The sequence below is a fragment of the Asterias amurensis genome, chromosome 6 (genome assembly GCF_032118995.1).
Source record: "Asterias amurensis chromosome 6, ASM3211899v1".
Classification (NCBI taxonomy): Eukaryota; Metazoa; Echinodermata; class Asteroidea; order Forcipulatida; family Asteriidae; genus Asterias; species Asterias amurensis.
Genome location: NC_092653.1, coordinates 24,086,670 through 24,105,352, shown reverse-complemented (window position 1 = coordinate 24,105,352; position 18,683 = coordinate 24,086,670). Strand labels below are relative to the sequence as shown.

General features: G+C 39.4%; 1 protein-coding gene across 2 annotated transcripts in view; it reads left to right on the top strand.

The window, feature by feature from the left end:
• Positions 1 to 18,683, top strand: part of LOC139938898 (neurofibromin-like) — a 55,889-nt gene that overhangs the window by 24,581 nt on the left and 12,625 nt on the right. For both annotated transcript variants that reach the window (XM_071934550.1, XM_071934549.1), the window contains exons 21-44: positions 175 to 314; positions 678 to 759; positions 1,241 to 1,359; positions 2,035 to 2,151; positions 3,159 to 3,337; positions 4,121 to 4,332; positions 4,781 to 4,864; positions 7,803 to 7,981; positions 8,599 to 8,691; positions 9,131 to 9,255; positions 9,416 to 9,587; positions 10,464 to 10,613; positions 11,169 to 11,267; positions 11,987 to 12,154; positions 12,637 to 12,895; positions 13,581 to 13,751; positions 14,159 to 14,260; positions 14,824 to 14,958; positions 15,555 to 15,617; positions 15,972 to 16,175; positions 16,337 to 16,434; positions 17,064 to 17,238; positions 17,674 to 17,808; positions 18,247 to 18,364. In XM_071934550.1, the coding sequence (XP_071790651.1) occupies positions 175 to 314; positions 678 to 759; positions 1,241 to 1,359; positions 2,035 to 2,151; positions 3,159 to 3,337; positions 4,121 to 4,332; positions 4,781 to 4,864; positions 7,803 to 7,981; positions 8,599 to 8,691; positions 9,131 to 9,255; positions 9,416 to 9,587; positions 10,464 to 10,613; positions 11,169 to 11,267; positions 11,987 to 12,154; positions 12,637 to 12,895; positions 13,581 to 13,751; positions 14,159 to 14,260; positions 14,824 to 14,958; positions 15,555 to 15,617; positions 15,972 to 16,175; positions 16,337 to 16,434; positions 17,064 to 17,238; positions 17,674 to 17,808; positions 18,247 to 18,364 (3,379 nt within the window). The remainder of the gene's footprint in view (positions 1 to 174; positions 315 to 677; positions 760 to 1,240; positions 1,360 to 2,034; positions 2,152 to 3,158; positions 3,338 to 4,120; positions 4,333 to 4,780; positions 4,865 to 7,802; positions 7,982 to 8,598; positions 8,692 to 9,130; positions 9,256 to 9,415; positions 9,588 to 10,463; positions 10,614 to 11,168; positions 11,268 to 11,986; positions 12,155 to 12,636; positions 12,896 to 13,580; positions 13,752 to 14,158; positions 14,261 to 14,823; positions 14,959 to 15,554; positions 15,618 to 15,971; positions 16,176 to 16,336; positions 16,435 to 17,063; positions 17,239 to 17,673; positions 17,809 to 18,246; positions 18,365 to 18,683) is intronic.

Sequence of the window (18,683 nt, the reverse complement as noted above, 5' to 3'; positions counted from 1 at the left end):
TGGCAGCAGACTTACCAGGTAAAACCCATTGATCTCGGTAATGTGCCGCATGCTCAGAGCTTTGTTAACAATGTAAACAATGGAAATTTACCTGGTAAGTCTGCTGCCACCTAGTGTTCCAAAGTCTCGCATTCTGTTCTTGACTTGAACACTGTGTCTGTACAATCTCTTTAGGTGGTGCAGAAAGAGCCCAACACATTGTTCATTGAGCAAGCAATCCAAGTGGTATGTAAAGTACTTGAGAATAGCAGTGAGGAGGCAGCGGAATACCTTGGTGTGTTTAGCATAGAGGGACTCATCCTAGCTATTATCAGGTAAATACTCGCTACATTCAAAGTCTTTCTTGTCTCCTTTTTATTTTATTTTTTTAATTTATTTTTCATTTAAAGGAACGTTACAGAATTGGTAAGAAACAAAAATCGCGAAGATCACAGATTTACATAAAACTTACACGATCTAATGCATAATGATGATGATAGTAGAAAACATCCCTTGAAATATTTCTGTCTGAAATTTCATATTTGATGAGAAATAAATAATCTAATTACGCGTTTGGGGTTTATCGCTCAGTGAGCGTTTTATTCATTTTTATTTTGGCATCAATGCGGTTGGACCCAACGAGATATGGCTGGGATTGTAGATTACTTACACCAAATTAATTTGGAAATTTCTTGCAGATATGTTCGGAGACTAGACAACAGCCATGGTAATTCATATGTGGTGCGCATCAAGGTGCTTTTATGTAATCTACTTACGACGGTGAGTACTCCCCTTCCACCCAACTTGATTGAAATTAATTATTTTTTTGTTTCATATTTCTTTGTAGAATTTGTAATTGATAATCAATGTTTCTGTGCTCATGGGACAAAATAAATTAAAAATTTGTACAAATTAACCCTCCTACTGTGTGACCATTCAATATTGTCCACATGTTTTGAATTATCCTAAATATTGCCAGCCTGCGATGAACCATTATGTTTGACGTCAACATGCCGTCATCTTAGAGATAAAATGCTGACGAAACAATCCCAAATGCAAGTTATGTAGGTTACATAACTCTCATTGGTGTATTGTCAAATACAATACCTAGTTGATAAGACACTGCTCTAGAATTGCAAAGGTCATGGGTTCGGATCCCACCCAAGTAATATGCGTTTGATTTTCGGTGTTAGGGTTAAACCAAAATGAATACCCCTTTTTAGTTGATTTATGTTGGTAATATTTTTTTGTTTTTTTGCAGATGATGAACCAGCGCGATATCCTGTCCTTCAGGCAAGAGATTCGCTTCCGTAATAAGTTGGTGGATTATTTATCGGACTGGATCAGTATTCCTAGAGAGGAGGGCACATTTCAAACCCGGTAAGTCTTCTAGGTTCATCAACCTGGGGTTAGTTTTTATATCTTAATTCACTTTATTATCCACAAACGATAAATTCATTTTCGCCTTTACACGTACATCAATAAGTCAAAAAGTTTGAAAATTACAACAACAAAAAATGTACAAAAAAAAAATAATTTGTCATTGACTCTCGCCCTTGCTTTTGTAAACATGTGACCCCACAAGTAATCACCATGTATGCTTAGTGGCATGTCGTGGCCTAGCGGAGAAGAGCTGCGAACACAAGCTCTGTTTTTTCTGATCAGCAGAGTGTGGGTTCGAGTCCCAGTCTTGACACCGGTGTCCATAAGCGAGATTCTTAATCATGATGCTTCGTCCTTCAGATGAGATGTAAAGTTGTTGGTCCCGTGTGTTGTGTAATGCACTTAATAGAACCCAGTGCTCTAATCAAAAAAGAGAAGGGGATCGCCCCCTGTGTTCCTGGTTTGACTGGCTGCATTTTGCGCCACAGCACCTTATAAATGACATGTTGCAATGTAAAAGGAGTAGGTCCTATAATTCAAACATGGCCCCCACAAGCCTTGCAGGTACTTAATGTTGAAGCCCTTTGAGTGTCAGTAAGTGACGGATATGAGTGCGTTATAAGAAACCATTACTATATGATGGAATATTTTTGATTTTGTTTTGCTATGCAGTGAGTTAGATGAAGCCAGTATGGAGGCAATGGCAGCCCTACTAGTTAGTCTACCTCTGCAACCAGAAGAAGGAGATGCTGGTGATATCATGAAAGCCAAATCTAATCTATTCTACAAGTAAGTCCTTTATTCATGAGCAACTGAATTTGTAAAAATTGTAGTCTTTTTTTTCTCTTCCGATAACCACCTCAAACTACACTCAGCTCTGTAAAGATGGGTTGCAATACACCTCATCAACCGCCATCTTTGATGTACATGTATTAACAAGAGAAAATGTGCACTCATGTACGCACTGCGCAAGACTCTCAGCCAATGGTAGCTCTTCACGCATGCACAATTCATCAAATATGGCAGCCGATGACAGCTATTGCAATCCATCTATTGCATACTGTTGTAGTTGTTTTGTATTTGTTGGTGCTGTGTTTGGTGCTACTGTTTTTGCTACATATGCATTTGATGTTGTGTTTGCTGCGGCTTTGTTTGTTGCTGAGTAACTGTGTTTACTGCTGCTATGTTTGCTGCTGCTGTATTGCTGGTGGTTTGCTGCTGTGTTTGCTGCTGTTTGGAGCTGCTGTTTCTGATGCTGTTTGGTGCTGTTGTTGTATTGCTGTTGTGTTTGCTGCTGTTTGGTGCTGCTGTTTTTGTTGCTGTTTGGTGCTGTTGTGTTTGCTGCTGTGTTTGCTGCTGTTTGGTGCTGCTGCTGTATTGCTGTTGTGTTTGCTGCTGTTTGGTGCTGCTCTGTTGCTAGTACTGTTTGCTGCTCTTGTTAGTGTTGTTACTGTTTTATATTGCTGTGTTTGCTGCTGCCATTGTGTACTGCTGTTTTTGCTGTTGTTACTCGTTGCAGCTGCTATGCTGCGGTCGCTGTCGCTGTCATTGTCGTTGGTTTGATGTTTATTCTTTCAATGGTGGTTGATATTGTCATCCTAAGCCCAATTTCATAAAGCTGTTAAGCAGAAAATACTGCTTGACAACTTTCCTTGACAACAATGTAAATGTAATGTGATTTTGGCTGGTAACCTATTTCTGTTAAGCAATACTTTTCTATGCTTAGCAAGTTTTTGTGCTTACAGGCTTTATGAAATCGGGACCTGGTCATTAAAATGTTGTATTCTATTCTTTAGGTACTTCACATTGTTCATGAAGCTATTAAACGACCTGACAGAAGGAGAGGAAGAGAAGAGTGTAGAAAGCAGACAGCAGGGCGACACACAAACCCACGCTCACCTCAGGAAGTGCACCATTCAAGCTATGTCTAATCTACTTAACGCTAACATTGATAGCGGACTCACACATTCCATAGGTAAGTAGTCATGCTTTTTTATTTTTTATTTTTAAATTTTTTTTTTATGCAAGTCGCCAGACACACAAGGCCTGAAGGCCACTTCAAGGTGTGGGCTACAATTATTTTTGTCCAGAGGTCGTTGCCACCTACTCCTAGGGCTGAAACAGTGTTACCCCTTTTACAGTCCATACGGATGCTGCTTCAATATCTCTTGTCCTACTGTAGTTATCTCTTCAATGAAGTTTCAAAATTCTCCTTGTGTATAAAGATGTTCATAATTTGGCCCCAGTATATCTCCAAGTTCTTTTATGTATTAGCCCTTTGTTCATCCTCACTATCATCAGCTACCTGACGCCTGTCGCAATCGTGCTTTCTTTGTCATAGCTACAACACTTTTGAACAAGCTACCCACCCACATTCAAGCGGCACCTTCAGTGAGCAGTTTTAAGTCATTACTTAAAACCTCTCAACATTCAGACTTGTAACAGGTGTTAGTTGTCAGATGAAAATATTTAATAATAACATAAAAATGAATATTTTCTTATATAGCACAAACTACGCCTTATCCAGGCGGTTTATTTTAGCCTCTAGCATTTTGCTGAAACAGAAAAAATCATTAGCCCTACTTATTACACATTGCAGGGCTAGGCTACCATAATGTTGCCAGACAAGAGGTGCTTTTATTGAGGTACTGACTAAGGAATTACTTGAAGATAACAGTTGTTAGTTGTCAGATGAAAAGGACGTTGTCATTTTGCCAAAGTGGAAAAAATTATTAGTCCTACTTAATACACATTGCAGGGCTAGGCTACCATAATGACGTCCAGACAAGAGGTGCTTTTATTGAAGTACTGACTAAGATCCTACAGCAGGGAACAGAGTTTGACACCCTGGCAGAGACAGTCATCGCTGATCGCTTCGAGAGACTGGTTGGGCTAGTCACCATGCTCGGGGATAAAGGAGAGCTACCCATCGCCATGGCCTTGGCCAACGTGGTTGCTTCCTCACAAATGGTCAGTTTAGAAAGTAACAAAAGTAAAGTCTGTCCCGAGCCTATATGGCTCATCAGGCCTGTGTTTATACATGTATCTGGTCTCCTTGGCATTAAACGACTGAGAATTTGTCAGTTCATAGCAGGTTACTCCCCAACTCTTACCAGTACCCATTTGTTCTCCTGGGTGGAGAGAAGCATTTATGATTAAGTGCCTTGCTCAAAGACACAAGTGTCGGGACTGAGCAGGCCAGGATTCGAACCCACATTCTGTAAATTACAGAACTTGACTCCACCAAGGGCTAGTTAGCTCAGTTAGTAGAGCGCCAGAACATTATTCAGGAGATCGATGGTTCAAATTCCGCTTAGTAAATTTGTCTTTGTTCAACCCCAAATCATTTAAAATTTGTCCATTCAGTTTCCCTTGTGGTTTATTAATTGATAATAACTGTGTATTATTTCTACCACAGGATGAGTTGGCCAGAGTGTTTGTCACCTTATTTGATGCCAAGCACCTCCTATATCAGTTACTATGGAACATGTTCTCAAAAGAGGTGGGTTTCCATTCATAGTTAGACTTGATTCTTTGCTTTTATTCCTTTGTCGAACGGAATTTTTGATGGATAAAAATTGTTAAATCGGTACTTAAAACGAAGCTATTTAGTCGTTAAACACCTTAACAGTGCTCCTAATGATGCTCCTGTTTAAATGTGTATTAGTCTTGGTTCCAAGACCATTGGTGTTGCGCGGTCACACACAACCAACGTTCCGATTATGCACGGCAAAAACTGTCCACGCTTGTAATGAACGAACGCTAGCGGGCGCTGTTTCTCTGATTTACGGATCTCACCATGTCCTGTGCTCACCATGGTCTTGGATATTTGCAAATTGAAGGCGTGGCCAGACTTTGTAAATTACTTTTAATGTATGCAATATTCATATCACGTGACGAATTGAAGATGACTATTCAAACTAGATCGAATCAAAGGTCAATATGATCGGCGGTCTTTTTTTAATAATCTTTGCTCAAAGAGTGATTCCGTGGTCATTATAGGCCTATTAAAAGGAAAACAGTGAAATTTTAAGTATAGGTACCTATTCAGATTATGGATACGTGACGATTTGAAATCGTAAATAATGGTCAAAAATCGAACGTAAAATTAGCATTCAGAGAGTCCGTGTATCGGACGCTGTATGGCCCCACGGCGTGGAGCAATCGGAACGTGAAATAAGCCTTGTGGAATATCACGTACCGCCCATGCCGTGTCTCGTGGGGTTGAAGGTGTTAAATCCCAGGCGCTATGAACTCCCAGCTTGCGGGTGTCGAATCCGTTGTTTCTTATGATCGCAACGTTCCAGTATGCTCCACTTTAATTCATGGCCCCTAATTTCTTTTTGTTATGAGTTTTCAGGTAATTTTGATGATGTCAAAACCTAGGAATATCGCATATTGTTATATTGACAGTGTTATTGTGTGAGTAGCTTAAAAAAATTATGAGAATTTTTTATAAAAGGTTTAAATAAAAATAATGCTAAAACAAAATTCCCTCAAAGCATAATTTTGTCAAACAAAGTATTATTTTTTTTAATTCTGTGAATGAAGAGTTGTTTTTGAGGTAATGATTAAACTGGGCAACTAGTGGAATTTAATGACCCGACTATTCGCCTCAAATAACTGGGAGTTGAATAGCAGTAGTCGCCGCTGGACAAGCAATCAAAACTCGAAATTTCTCATGAGTTATTCCAAAAGATATTGTTACGACTACATTCCCAAAAAATGTTATTTGGTTACGTTCCAAGCTACGCAGCTACTCGGCTACGTTTACGTTCCAAGATACGCTTAGGTCTACGTTCCTTCAAGTTACACTATAATATCAAAAGGTATATGTTTTCAAGCCCGAGTCAAGCTACGCTTACATTCCAAGATACGCAGCTACGTTTACGTTCCAAGATACGCTTAGGTCTACGTTCCTTCAAGTTACACTATAATATCAAAAAGTACGCTTCCAAGCCCGAGTCAAGCTATGCCTACGTTCAAAGATACGCAGCTGCGTTTATGTTCCAAGATGCTACGCTTCAGTCCAAGATATGCTTACGTTCCAAAAGATGTCAACGTTCCAAGCTACACAGCTACTCAGCTGCGCTTACAGATCTGCTTACGTTCCTTCAAGTTACGCCATAATATCAAAAGGTACGCTTTCAATCCCATGTCAAGTTACGCTTACGTTCCAAGATACGCAGCTATGAATTATGTTCCAAGATATGCTTACGCTCCACCAAAAGATACTGTTATGTTCCAAGCTACGCAGCTACTCAGCTACGCTTATACACTCCAAGATACTAATAGGTTACGCTACAATATCAAAAAGTACCCTTTCAATCCCAAGTCAAGCTACGCTTACGTTCCAAGATATGCAGCTACGGTTACGTTTCAAAATACGTTCTCACAAAGATGCGTTTGAATCCCTCAAGATTTCCTTCCCCCAAGATTAAAAAACTTTCACTGTGAATAACACTACAGGGCCCACCAGTTAATATCCGTTTGGCAGAAAATACTGTACACAATTTCTTTACTATCCAAAAATTTACTTGGGCACTACAAAATTTCAAATTTAATTAAAAATTGGCTGGCAACCAGTTTCTGCTAAGCAATACTATTTTGTGCTAACTATAAGCAAATTGTTTAGCCAATACAGGCTTCATCAGTGTGGGCCCTGGCACGTCGGGAGCATAACGCCACGATCGCATTTCAAGCTGCATATCATGGCAATGCAGGTGTCTGGATCTGGACATACACAGAAATGTTTGTGCTGGTACCACAAACCTTTCATCGTATTTCCACCCTGTGTCAAAGTTTCAAATCCTACTGATCTGGACATTATTATATTCCGATAAAAACATATATACCCACACACAGAGTAAAGCAAAAGTCATGCAATGGAATTACTGCATGCATTGTACACTACATGCACAACACTGATGAATTATTCATGAGCCAACCGCAACGCAGCCTCTGATTGGCTCCACCGGAAAGTCGGGGGAGATTTGCCGAAAAACAATAAAAAAGTTAAGACCCGTCGTTGCAAATATTCAAGACCATGGTGAGATCTAAATCAGAGAAACAGAGCGCCCGCTAGCGTTCGTTCATTACAAGCGTGGACAGTTTTTGCCGTGCATAATCCGAACGTTGGTTGTGTGTGACCGCGCAACACCAATGGTCTTGGGACCAAGACTAAATGTGTATGGAAAAAGTGCCCTCAACTTACCAAGAAGTTATTATTATTTTAGTGTAAAAATACCCAATCTGTTTTGTCTTGATCCATAACCTCTATTACCAAAAGGTCCAAAATATTCAAAAGTAATTTTGTGTAATGCATACAAACAATGACCTTAGAGTCTTGAGCCATTGAAATGGTGTCTATATTGAAGCATCTTGGAGTATGCACCGAGTGGAGTGTTAGTTAATGAATGTTTTTTTCCATTCACGTTTAGGTGGAGTTGGCTGACTGTATGCAGACGCTTTTCCGAGGGAACAGTCTCGCTAGTAAGATCATGGCTTTCTGTTTCAAGATGTACGGATTCAACTACCTCCATGGTCAGTTAGAGCCTCTCATTAGCGAGATGATGGCAGCTGAACGAGCTCATATATCATATGAGGTTGACCCAGCCAGGTCAGTATTGTAGGGACTTGAAACACTATGTGGACTTAAGCATGTCCACACAGTGTTATTTACAGTGTTGAAGAATAGGGCTTTCCTTAAGTGTACAGAACAAAGAATGTGTATGTCCATGTTTTGTCAGGGTGCGTTTTAACGTTACATAACAAGTGCAGACCTGAGAACAAAAGAGGTCTACTTAATGTCATGGCTTGAAACACTGTGTGGACTTACACATGTCCACACAGTGTTATCCACATTTTTGAAGAATAGGATTTTAGTGTATAGAACAAAGAATGTCCCTTCAGCGACTGCAACCCAAAGCTGTTGTGGTGTGTCGTCATAGAAGCCCCACTGGTTTGTGCAGGATCCAATTAAGTCCACTGTTTGAATGGAGATAACAGGTGTGAGTCGTCAGAGAAAATGGATGCTTTATTCCTGTCCCTTTTTTTGTAATGGAGTTTTCTTGTATTGATAGGTCCTGTGCATTATGCTATGCACAAAAAAAGAACCCAGTTGCATTTGTAATGGGCTTCTGATAATAGTGAGGCTCCAGATATGGAATTACATGGCACTAGCCAAAGGAGGTTGATTACTGAATAACGATGGCATTGCTTTTGTTTCTTGCCCAGAATGGGTGATGATGAGAGTCTGGAGACCAACCGGCAGAATGTCATCCAAGCCGGCAAGAAATTCTTTGCAGCCATTTCTCAATCCACTGATAAGTAAGTAAACACTCTAATTGTATCTTCCAAGCTTTTCTTATATGAAAGTAGACTTTCTACATGTTTATTTGTATCGTTCATATGATTATACCAGTTAAAAAACCTGAAAAATAAATGTAATTAACACCCGTTTCAAACAGGCGCTCCAGAGTCGCACAAACCAAATGAAAAATACATGAAAAGTTTGACGACTGAAACAGTTAGGAGCAAATGGACGATCGACTGTTACAGTCCTTCAGATTGACCTTTGGAGCGCCTTGGTTTCAGATGTCAATGAAATTTTTATGTTAATTAAGTTTGCCTGTCTGAAACCCAAACAAAATTTGGGCGGACCTAGAGTCGCTCCTAACCTATTTTGTTTGACGCGTGCCTGTCTGAATTTGGTGTAAGTTGTTTGACTTTCTTTCATATCTGTTTTTTGTGTGTTTACTGTGTACAGATTTCCCGCCCAGCTGCGTAGTGTATGCCACTGTCTGTACGAGGTAGTTACGCAACGCTTCCCTCAGAATGCCATTAGTGCCGTTGGGAGTGCCATCTTTCTACGCTTCATCAACCCAGCCATTGGTAAGAGTAAATTCAATTCACATTTATTTCCATACTGTCAAAAACACAGCACTACAGAAGGCATATACAATCAAGTAGCAAACAGAGTAGTGTAAGGTTGAGTGACAGTAAAGAATTTATAAGAATGTTTTTTTTTATTTTTATTTGTTTTTAATTACAGTCTCCCCATATGAACAAGGAATCGTCGACAAGAAACCGGTGGGCAATGCACAACGTGGTCTGAAGCTGGTATCCAAGATCATGCAGAACATTGCCAATCATGTACACTTCAAAGAGCAGCACATGTTGAGCTTTAATGACTTCCTGTCGGCAAACTTCAGTGATGGCAGAAGGTATGTCTCTACCAGGCTATGATATTATTATGGCAGGGTTTCAGCAGATCCTTAACCGTATTAAATTTAACTAATCGTATTTGAAGCCTTACGAAGCATTTAAAATAAAGAATACTAATTATTTGAGGTCTTAAAAAATGGCCCAAATGAACCAAAGTTATGCTGCATGTAAAACAGCAGTAAATAGTGGGAGTGGCTAAAGCTGGTTCGTCGCGGCTGTTTTCACGTATTTTTGCTAATGGTAGCGTTAGAAGGGACTGTACATCTCTTACATTTGACTTTTTAATTTGTGTACATATTTTGTGTAGGAATATATGATCATAGTACAGAGTATTTGAGAATCATTTAAAGGCAGTGGACACTATTGGTAATTGTCAAAGACTAGCCTTCACAGTTGGTGTATCTCAACATATGCATAAAATAACAAACCTGTGAAAATTTGAGCTCAATCGGTCATCAAACTTGCGAGATAACAATGAAAGGAAAAAACACCCTTGTCACTCGAAGTTGTGTGTGTTTAGATGGTTGATTTCGAGACCTCAAGTTCTAAACCTGAGGTCTCGAAATCAAATTCGTGGAAAATTACTTTTTTCTTGAAAACTATGGCACTTCAGAGGGAGCCGTTTCTCACAATGTCTTTTACCATTAACCTCTCCCCATTACTCATCCCCAAGAAAGGTTTTATGCTAATAATTATTTTGAGTAATTACCAATAGTGTCCACTGCCTTTAACAAATATAGGCCAAGTATGGGAATATTCTGCGCATTTTTTGAAAGAGGGGCTTCAAGGTTAAACTCAGTTGTGTGATGTACTAATTTTCCCATATTCAACGTTGCTCCTACTTAATTGTCCTCACCTTGTTTTTGATTGTGTAGGTTTTTTGAAGATATTGCATCTGAGACCCACATGAATGACATTGTCAGTCAGAGTAGCCCAACGTTTACGTCTGATAGTAACGTTGTGGCGCTGCATAGATTATTATGGAACCACCAGGAGAAGATGGGGGACTTTCTATCAAGCAGCAGGTAATATTCAAATCTCTAAATTCATCTTTCAAATACATTTTTGTTTCCTTAAAATTGGAAGGTTCCAATTCTAGAATGAAGTGGAACCCAGGCCCTCAAGCCATTTTGTTAACTTTCAAAGCTCAAACATGTCATCTGCTTATTTTATATGAATTTGTTCACCATTATTCCCCTACTCGGACTTGATGATCATCTCAACAGTCATTGCTCACCACAACTACGAAAGCTTCTTCCATTTTTTATGGTCAAAGGTTCTCTTACGCTGCTTCATGTATTAGGAAAAGTCTTCCTGTGCATATTGGCCAGGCTAGTTCTTTAAACCGTTATAAGTATCTGCTAAAAACTCATTTGTTTGAAGCTGCTTATATGTAATCTGCTTACTTGTAATCTAATTGTATATTTCGTTGTTCTCTTTATATGCGCTTTTGCATTAGGCACTTCACAAATTTCTAAATTATTATTATTTTCAGGGGTTTTCACATTTTGCAAAATCTCATCTTTGAATCCTGTACTTTGTCTTGATGGTTGTTTGTGTGTGTAATATTTATTCCACAGAGATCATAGAGCTGTAGGCAGAAGGCCATTTGATAAGATGATCACATTGCTGGCTTACATTGGACCACCAGAGCATCCCAGGCTATTACTGGACTCACAGTAAGTTTGTCTTTTTGCTTGTTTGTTTTCTAGTGTAGTGATTAAGTTTGCTGTTCTGAGGGCCCATGGATTCCCCAACAGAATAAATGAAAATAAATTAAATAAAAATTAAATGTTTTTGTTCTTTTCTCTCGAGTTGTTGCTTACCGTGGCAGCCATTTGTTAGACAACCTCTTGATGGTGAATCCAGAGCCCAATTTCATGTAGCTGCTTATCACAAAATTTTGCTTAAGCAAAAAAATCCCTGCTTAGTCAAATCAGATTATCAGCCAAGACTCCACTCAATTGTTATGTTAAGTAAACAAGAGTTAAATACCAGTCACAAGCAATGTATGTGGCATGAAATTTTGGCCAGTAACATGTGTAAAATAAGCAAGCTATTTTCGTGCTTAGCTCCATGAAATTGGGCCCTGGGTCTCATCCAATTCGTCTTCTTGGCGAAGAGTAGAGGAAGGGAGTAGTTGTCATATATTTGGTGGGCCGTCTGTGCCTCTCATAGTGTTCTTACGACCTGGACTCTATATCATAGAGCTGCTTAAGCAGACAATATTGCTCAGCAATACCTGCTAAGCAGAAATCAGCAGGATAACATTCATGAATTGTACTTGTAATATGGTAGTTTAGCTGGTCACTTTATTCTTGTAAGCATAATTTTGTTTTGCTTAGCTACTTTTTGTGATCAAGCAGCTCTATGAAACTAGCCCATGCTATCTTTCCAGATGGGGTAGCATGGATTTCACAAGTAGTAACTTTGAGGAGTTGATGGCAAGACGAAACATTCACAATGAGGAAGACTTCAAGCGATTGAAGAGCCTCAATATATTCTACCAAGAAGGAACCTCACGCTGTGGCCATCCAGTCTTCTACTACATTGCTCGCAAGTACAAGTAAGTCTGCTTCAAATTTGTACTATTTCCTTAGAACAGGGCAAGTGTCGTGGCCAAGCGTATAAGAGCACCAGACTCGAACTCTGGTGTTTTGATCAGCAGAGTGTTGGTTCGAGTCCCGGTCGTGTTCTTAAGCAAGACACTTTTCCATTATTGCTGCGTCCTTTGGATGGGACATAAAGCTGTAGGTCCCGTGTGATGTGTCATGCGCATAAAAGAACACGGTGCACTTATTGTAAAGAGAAGCGGTTTGCCCCGGTGATCTTGGTTTGATCGGCAGCACATTGCTCCACAGCACTTTGTAAACCACTACATGCTTCTATAAAGGAATAGGTCTCATACCAAAAGATATTTGCGATAAAGGGTGATTACGACCAATGGTTCCAGCACCTTCTGTCCCTCTTTGTAAACAAGCCAAACTGAGCGACACCCTGATATTCTAGTTGTTTTTATTCCTTCTGATTTGTGTACATTTGTTACAGGTGTGGCCAGATTGATATAGACCAGCTTATCTACCACGTCCGTCTGACACTAAAACCTTTCTACCAGCGACCCTTTGAGATCATCCTTGACTGCACAAACTTCGGTCCTGACAATCGCTACAGGCAGCAACACCTGCAGCTCTGGCTTCTGTACGCCGAACACATGTTTGAGAATCTACATATGGTATACATCTACAACTCCAACTCATGGCTCAGGGATTACATCAAACGCAATGAGAGGATTCTCACACCATTCAAGGTACTTTTATTTACTAATATTTACTGAAAAGAACCGTTGGTTGACAACTCAATATTTCGATCAGTATGCTCTAACCGTCTTCAGGAGAATGCTGGAGTTTGTTGCTGGATAGAGTGTAAGAGACATTGATATAATTGCTTTAAAGGTATCAATTTGTGTTTTGTGTGGTACATTTAGCACATGATATTATAATGCACGTTGGTGTAGTGCGCCTATCCTTCAAAACCAGGCTATGGCTGCGGCTACGACCGTTGCTAGGGGTGTTGCTAAGGGCATCCTTTACTTGAATGCATGACGACGCGGCGATCCAGCCATAGCCGGAGCCATAGCCGCCAATTCGAATACGGCCTTAGATATAATTACCATTGCTGATATTTTTGTCTGTTATCATCTAATGGTCTCTCCTCAGGGTATTAGGAAGCGTGAGAGTAATGCATCTTTTGTTTACAACCATGTGGATGTGATTGAATAGTTAACCCTCCTACTTGTTACAATTATCAGTCCTGAAATTGTTGTCTTTAATCCTCAGTGAGGTGTTGGAGTTCATATCATAATGCAGTTTGGAGTAGTGCATTTATCCTTCAAAACCAGACAGTAGGAGGGTTGACTATGTAATGCTCAGTACTGTTAGTTTTAGTTGAGTCCTGATATTTTTGTCTGTTATTGTGTAATGGTCTCTTCTCAGGGTACAAGGAAGCTCGTCTTTGCAGAGACCATCAGTAAGGTGTCAGAGTTCATCGAGCCTGTGCAGCAGCATCTTCCTAAATCTACGTTATCGTTTGACGAGGACCTCAAAGTCTTCAGCAATGCCCTCAAGCTCTCGGAAACTCACAAGGATACCAAAGTCTCTATCAAGGTTAGGATAGTGTGGTTATATTGTGACCGCCCTAAACAAAAATACTGGTATAATAATGGTTATAATCAGTGGAAGAATATTTATATAAAAAAAATCTGATTTTTTAAAGAGAGCTTTCTAAAACTTGACGTCACAATTTTCATTAGTTATTACTTCTGTATTTTTCCTTTCTGAACTATTTGCCAGTGAGTTGCTTAATATGCCAAACCATTTGGAGTCATCTGAAAGTACACAAAATGTACAAGTGTTTTTTTCCTCATTATTCTCTTGCAACTTTGATGTTAATTGAGTCAAAATTTTCACAGATTTGTTATTTTGTGCTTATGGTGAGATACACCAAGTGAGAAGACTGGTCTTTGACAATTACCAATAGTGTCCAGTGTATTAACCTGTTTGATTTTCTGTAGGTCGGTCAGTTTGCTATGCAGGTGACCTTCATGGATAAGGTCAAGGTACTAGGAATGCCTGTATTACTCAACGACATCTACCATGCATCAGAGATTGATGAGGTCAGTATTTCAGACATATTTTTCCTACTTCAGTCTGTTTTTCTATTTTCATATTGTTGTATTGTTCTTTGTTTTGTTATTGTATGATCGGGGTCTGTACTGGACAAGCTGATGCTTCTTGGAGATCTTCATCCTCACACAAAATCCTATTGTACTCGTGTTTTCCTTAATCCGTATAATTTAATGTTAAAATTATATCACTTTTCTTTGTGTGTGGGAAAAAATAAAAGAAATGAATGAATGAATGAAAAATTCTCTGACAGGATCAAAAGAAAGTGAGATTTCCAACATCTGGACACTGTTGCATTTAATAAACACTGGCCCCAGGCCTGCAGTTCTGTGTAAAATTTGAGCAGTGATAACGATAACGATAACGATGCAAGAGAACGCATTCTATTGGTTGAAATGCTTCATGCAGAATATGCTCGCGCTCATTCAACCAATTGGGGGCGTGCATTTGTATAGTTTTTCGTTCTCGTTATCGGGCCTGTGGGGCTTTTATTGGTGCTTGCTCTATTGAATGTGCAATGAAATGAATTTGACTTGAACCCATTTTCCTGTAGGTGTCTCTGGTAGATGAGAATACGTTCACACTAACCCTCCAAGATGTAAGAACTCTCTCCTTCATGCATCAAGAATCTGAAGAAGTGACCAAAGCAATACACCACATCAAGACAAGGTGGAAACGCTCCAGACCAGTAAGAACATAATTCATTAAACTCATACTTTTGTATTCTATATTTTAATATATATGTATGCCATTGGTTGGTGGGATCTGGGAGGGTACTTCGCTTTGATGACAGTTTTTGTTTTACTTCTGCCTTGTAAATAGTTACTTCCTATTTGTTTACTATTTGCTTGAACATTTTATTGTTTTGTACAATTTTTAGCGCTTTTGATTTTGTTACATTTCTATGTACTGTTTAGTTCCCATAATTGTTCTTTTCTTTCCAACAAGAGTATGGAATAAACGTTTTATTGATTGATTGATTGATTGATTGCCTTACCCTGGGCGGCCCCTGCCAACAAAGAGTTATGTCCGAAGAATTAAAAACAGAACTTCAAAAAACAAATATATGTATATTTATACACATGTACACTATAACTCATTCAGTGCCATTATCGTACACAATTTTTTGGGGGTATTTACTCAAAAAAATGTCTTCTTTTTGCACTCAAAAACTTTCATCAATTATATATATATATTTATTGACCAAACCAACAGTTACAAAACCTCCATTTACAATCCATATAATACATAATAATCTGCTTTCTTGGTTTGTTTTATTTCTAGGATTCTGAAACAGTTCATCCAAAAATTCGACCAAAGGATGTACCGGGCACCCTCCTCAACATGGTGAGTTACTTGTTTTATTTTCAAAGGGAGTTATTATAACTGTGGTCAAGTGATTAGACTGCAGGACTTGCATACACAAGGTTGTGGGGGGGGGGGGTTGAATCCCTAGTCAACTGCTGATTTAGCAATAACTTGAATAAAAAACTTCATGTAGTAACTGAATCACAATTTCTTGATTTGTGTAATTCATAATCAAAGACGCTAAACCAATATTTGTATGAGAGAGATTGGCTGTTGCCAGCTTGGTGTTTATATCCCCCTGTGAGAGTTTGCTGAGTTCCCTTGATGGGAAAATCGTCTAAACAAACAATACCTCTTGATCATAATAAAGTATTATCTCCTCTATAACTTCAGGCATTGTTGAATCTTGGAAGCAACGATCCATGTCTACGGTCCGCAGCATACAACCTCCTCTGTGCACTCACTACGACCTTTAACCTCAAGATAGAAGGCCAGCTGCTGGAGACCTCGGGATTATGTATACCGGCCAATAACACCATCTTCATTGTATCTATCAGCCAGACGCTGGCTGCCAATGAACCTCATCTTACATTGGAGGTAGGTTTCGATATGGCAGGAGATTCTGTCATCCCCATCCCCTCCTCCCCAAGATTCTGTCCTCCTACTCGGTGAACTGTCTACTTCTTCTGATAGCACCCTCTTTTGAATCCTCTTCTTCCAGCCCACATTAATTTTTGTTTGCTGTATTGGGTCCACAGTTTCTGGAGGAGTGTATTACAGGGTTCAGTAAGATCAGCATTGAACTGAAGCATTTATGTCTGGAGTACATGACGCCATGGCTGCCTAACCTAACACGGTCAGTATTTAACCTGGTCAAGAACCCACTTAATTTGACCAATAACTGGTTTAAATTGGTTAGAATATGTTTTGATATACCTTTCTCTGCTTTATTTAATCATGATTTTCATCCACTGCATTATTATCAACTTTGATATCTTACCAACTGGTTCATTGAGTCTAGATTTGAATCTGCTGAATGACTGGTGTAGTTGTTTTTCCGCTCACAAGCTTTCAGGCTTTTTGCTTTTTAACAGTCTATCACATCCCTGATAGTTACCTTCCACACTTCAATAAGGATTCGATGGTTTCGTTTTGAAAGTATTTCTTATGTTTTTAGTTTCATGGTTTGATTTGTATCATGATTGGTTTAACCCATTATAGTTTCTGTAAGCGTTCTGATGAGGTGAAGCAAAACAAGCTCTCTGTAGTCTTAAGGATTTCTGTTTGATGGTTTAGTATTTCTGTTTAGTTTCTTAATTTGATTTGAATCCTGATTGGTTTAACCCATTATAGTTTCTGTAAGCGTTCTTATAAGGTGAAACGCTACAAGCTCTCTGTAGTCTTAAGGACTTCTGTTTGATGGTTTAGTATTTTTGTTTTGTTTCATAATTTGATTTGAGTCCTGATTGGTTTAACCCACTATAGTTTCTGTAAGCGTTCTGATGAGGTGAAACGCTACAAGCTCTCTGTAGTCTTAGACAAGCTGATCAATATGACCATAGATGAGAAGCAGATGTACCCGTCCATCCAGGCCAAAGTCTGGGGTAACATCGGCCAGGTTGAGGATCTCATAGACTGTGTACTGGACAGCTTCATCAAGGTGGGTGGTGACTTATCACTAGTGTATGGGTGGCAAGGGTGACCAGAGCCGAAATTTTGCGTAAAACTCCATAAGACTGCATCGCTTGTAGCTCAAAATGTTTACTGGACCAGGGGGTCAATTTCACAAAGATAGTCCTTACTAAGGATTAGTCCTAGGACTCTTTCGGAGTTGTTAAAAACTTAACCTATCTCGAGATAGGACTAGTCTTAACTCTTCGCGAAATTCACTCCTGAATTTATTTGACAAGACCAGACTCTTCATAAGAAAGGGCTTTCTGCAAAGTTTAACAATGAAATTGTTTTTCTTTGAACAAGCACTAAGAGAACATCATCTCATTACAATACAGAATTGTATTATCAGACTCAAAGTATGGGACTTGTTCCTGCTTAATAATGAACTATACTTTAATGGTAGATTCATTTTTATCTACAGGTGACCGTTCAGCTACAGACTGGCTTAACAGGAGGAGGTCAACCACGCACTGAGGTCATGGCTGATACAGCTGTTGCATTAGCCTCAGCTAATGTTAAACTAGTCTCTGCTAAGGTCATTGACAGATTATGTAAGGTAGGTCATGCTCTTAGAGTATTAAGGGTCGCACAAAATCCTATTTGTTATTGCGACGTAATTCCACCGTTTTAATAATAACAGCACCGGACTCAAGCTTGGAGGTTTCTAATCAGCAGAGTGAGGGTTCGAGTCCAGGTCGTGACACTTGTGTCCTTAAGCAAGACACTTAACCATGTCTCAGTGCGTAAGGATGTAGGCAGGGGTATCATCCACAAGGAGCTTGGCTGGTAGAGAAGAATGCACTTTCATGACCAGGTGCACTTTCATGACCAGTTCTATAGAACCCACACCCTGCTGCTAATTACACAAGAGCTTGGGTTCGGTGAGCAAGACCGTTCCGCGACACTCCTAGCAATAGTCGCTAAAGGTGTCTAGGCCAGGACTCAAACCCACACTCTATTGATCAGAAACTTGTTTTTTATTTTCCAATGCTAGATTCTTGAGAAGACTTGCCTGTCTCCAACACCGACCCTAGAGAAGCATCTCATGTGGGATGACATTGTCATCCTGACTAGATACCTACTCATGCTATCTTTCAATAACTGCCTCGATGGTAAGCTCATCCCTTACAAACTTTCTACCACATTTTCATCCTTCATAAAATTCATAATTTTATAATCTGTATTTCCACTTCACTGCTTATGTTACACTTAGTTATCTGTTTATGTTTGAAACGCCAGGCCAAGATATTGTATCCTCTTTGCAGTTGCCAATAACTTGCCTGCCCTATTCCACATCTGGCTTGTGCATGATCCATGAAAGTTCACTGTTTGGGAAAGGAATTGCATGGTGATAACAGGTGTGAGTTGTCAGATGAAAAAGATGTTCTATTCTAGACTCTTTCTCTAATATAAAGACAAGTTTATAAAGCA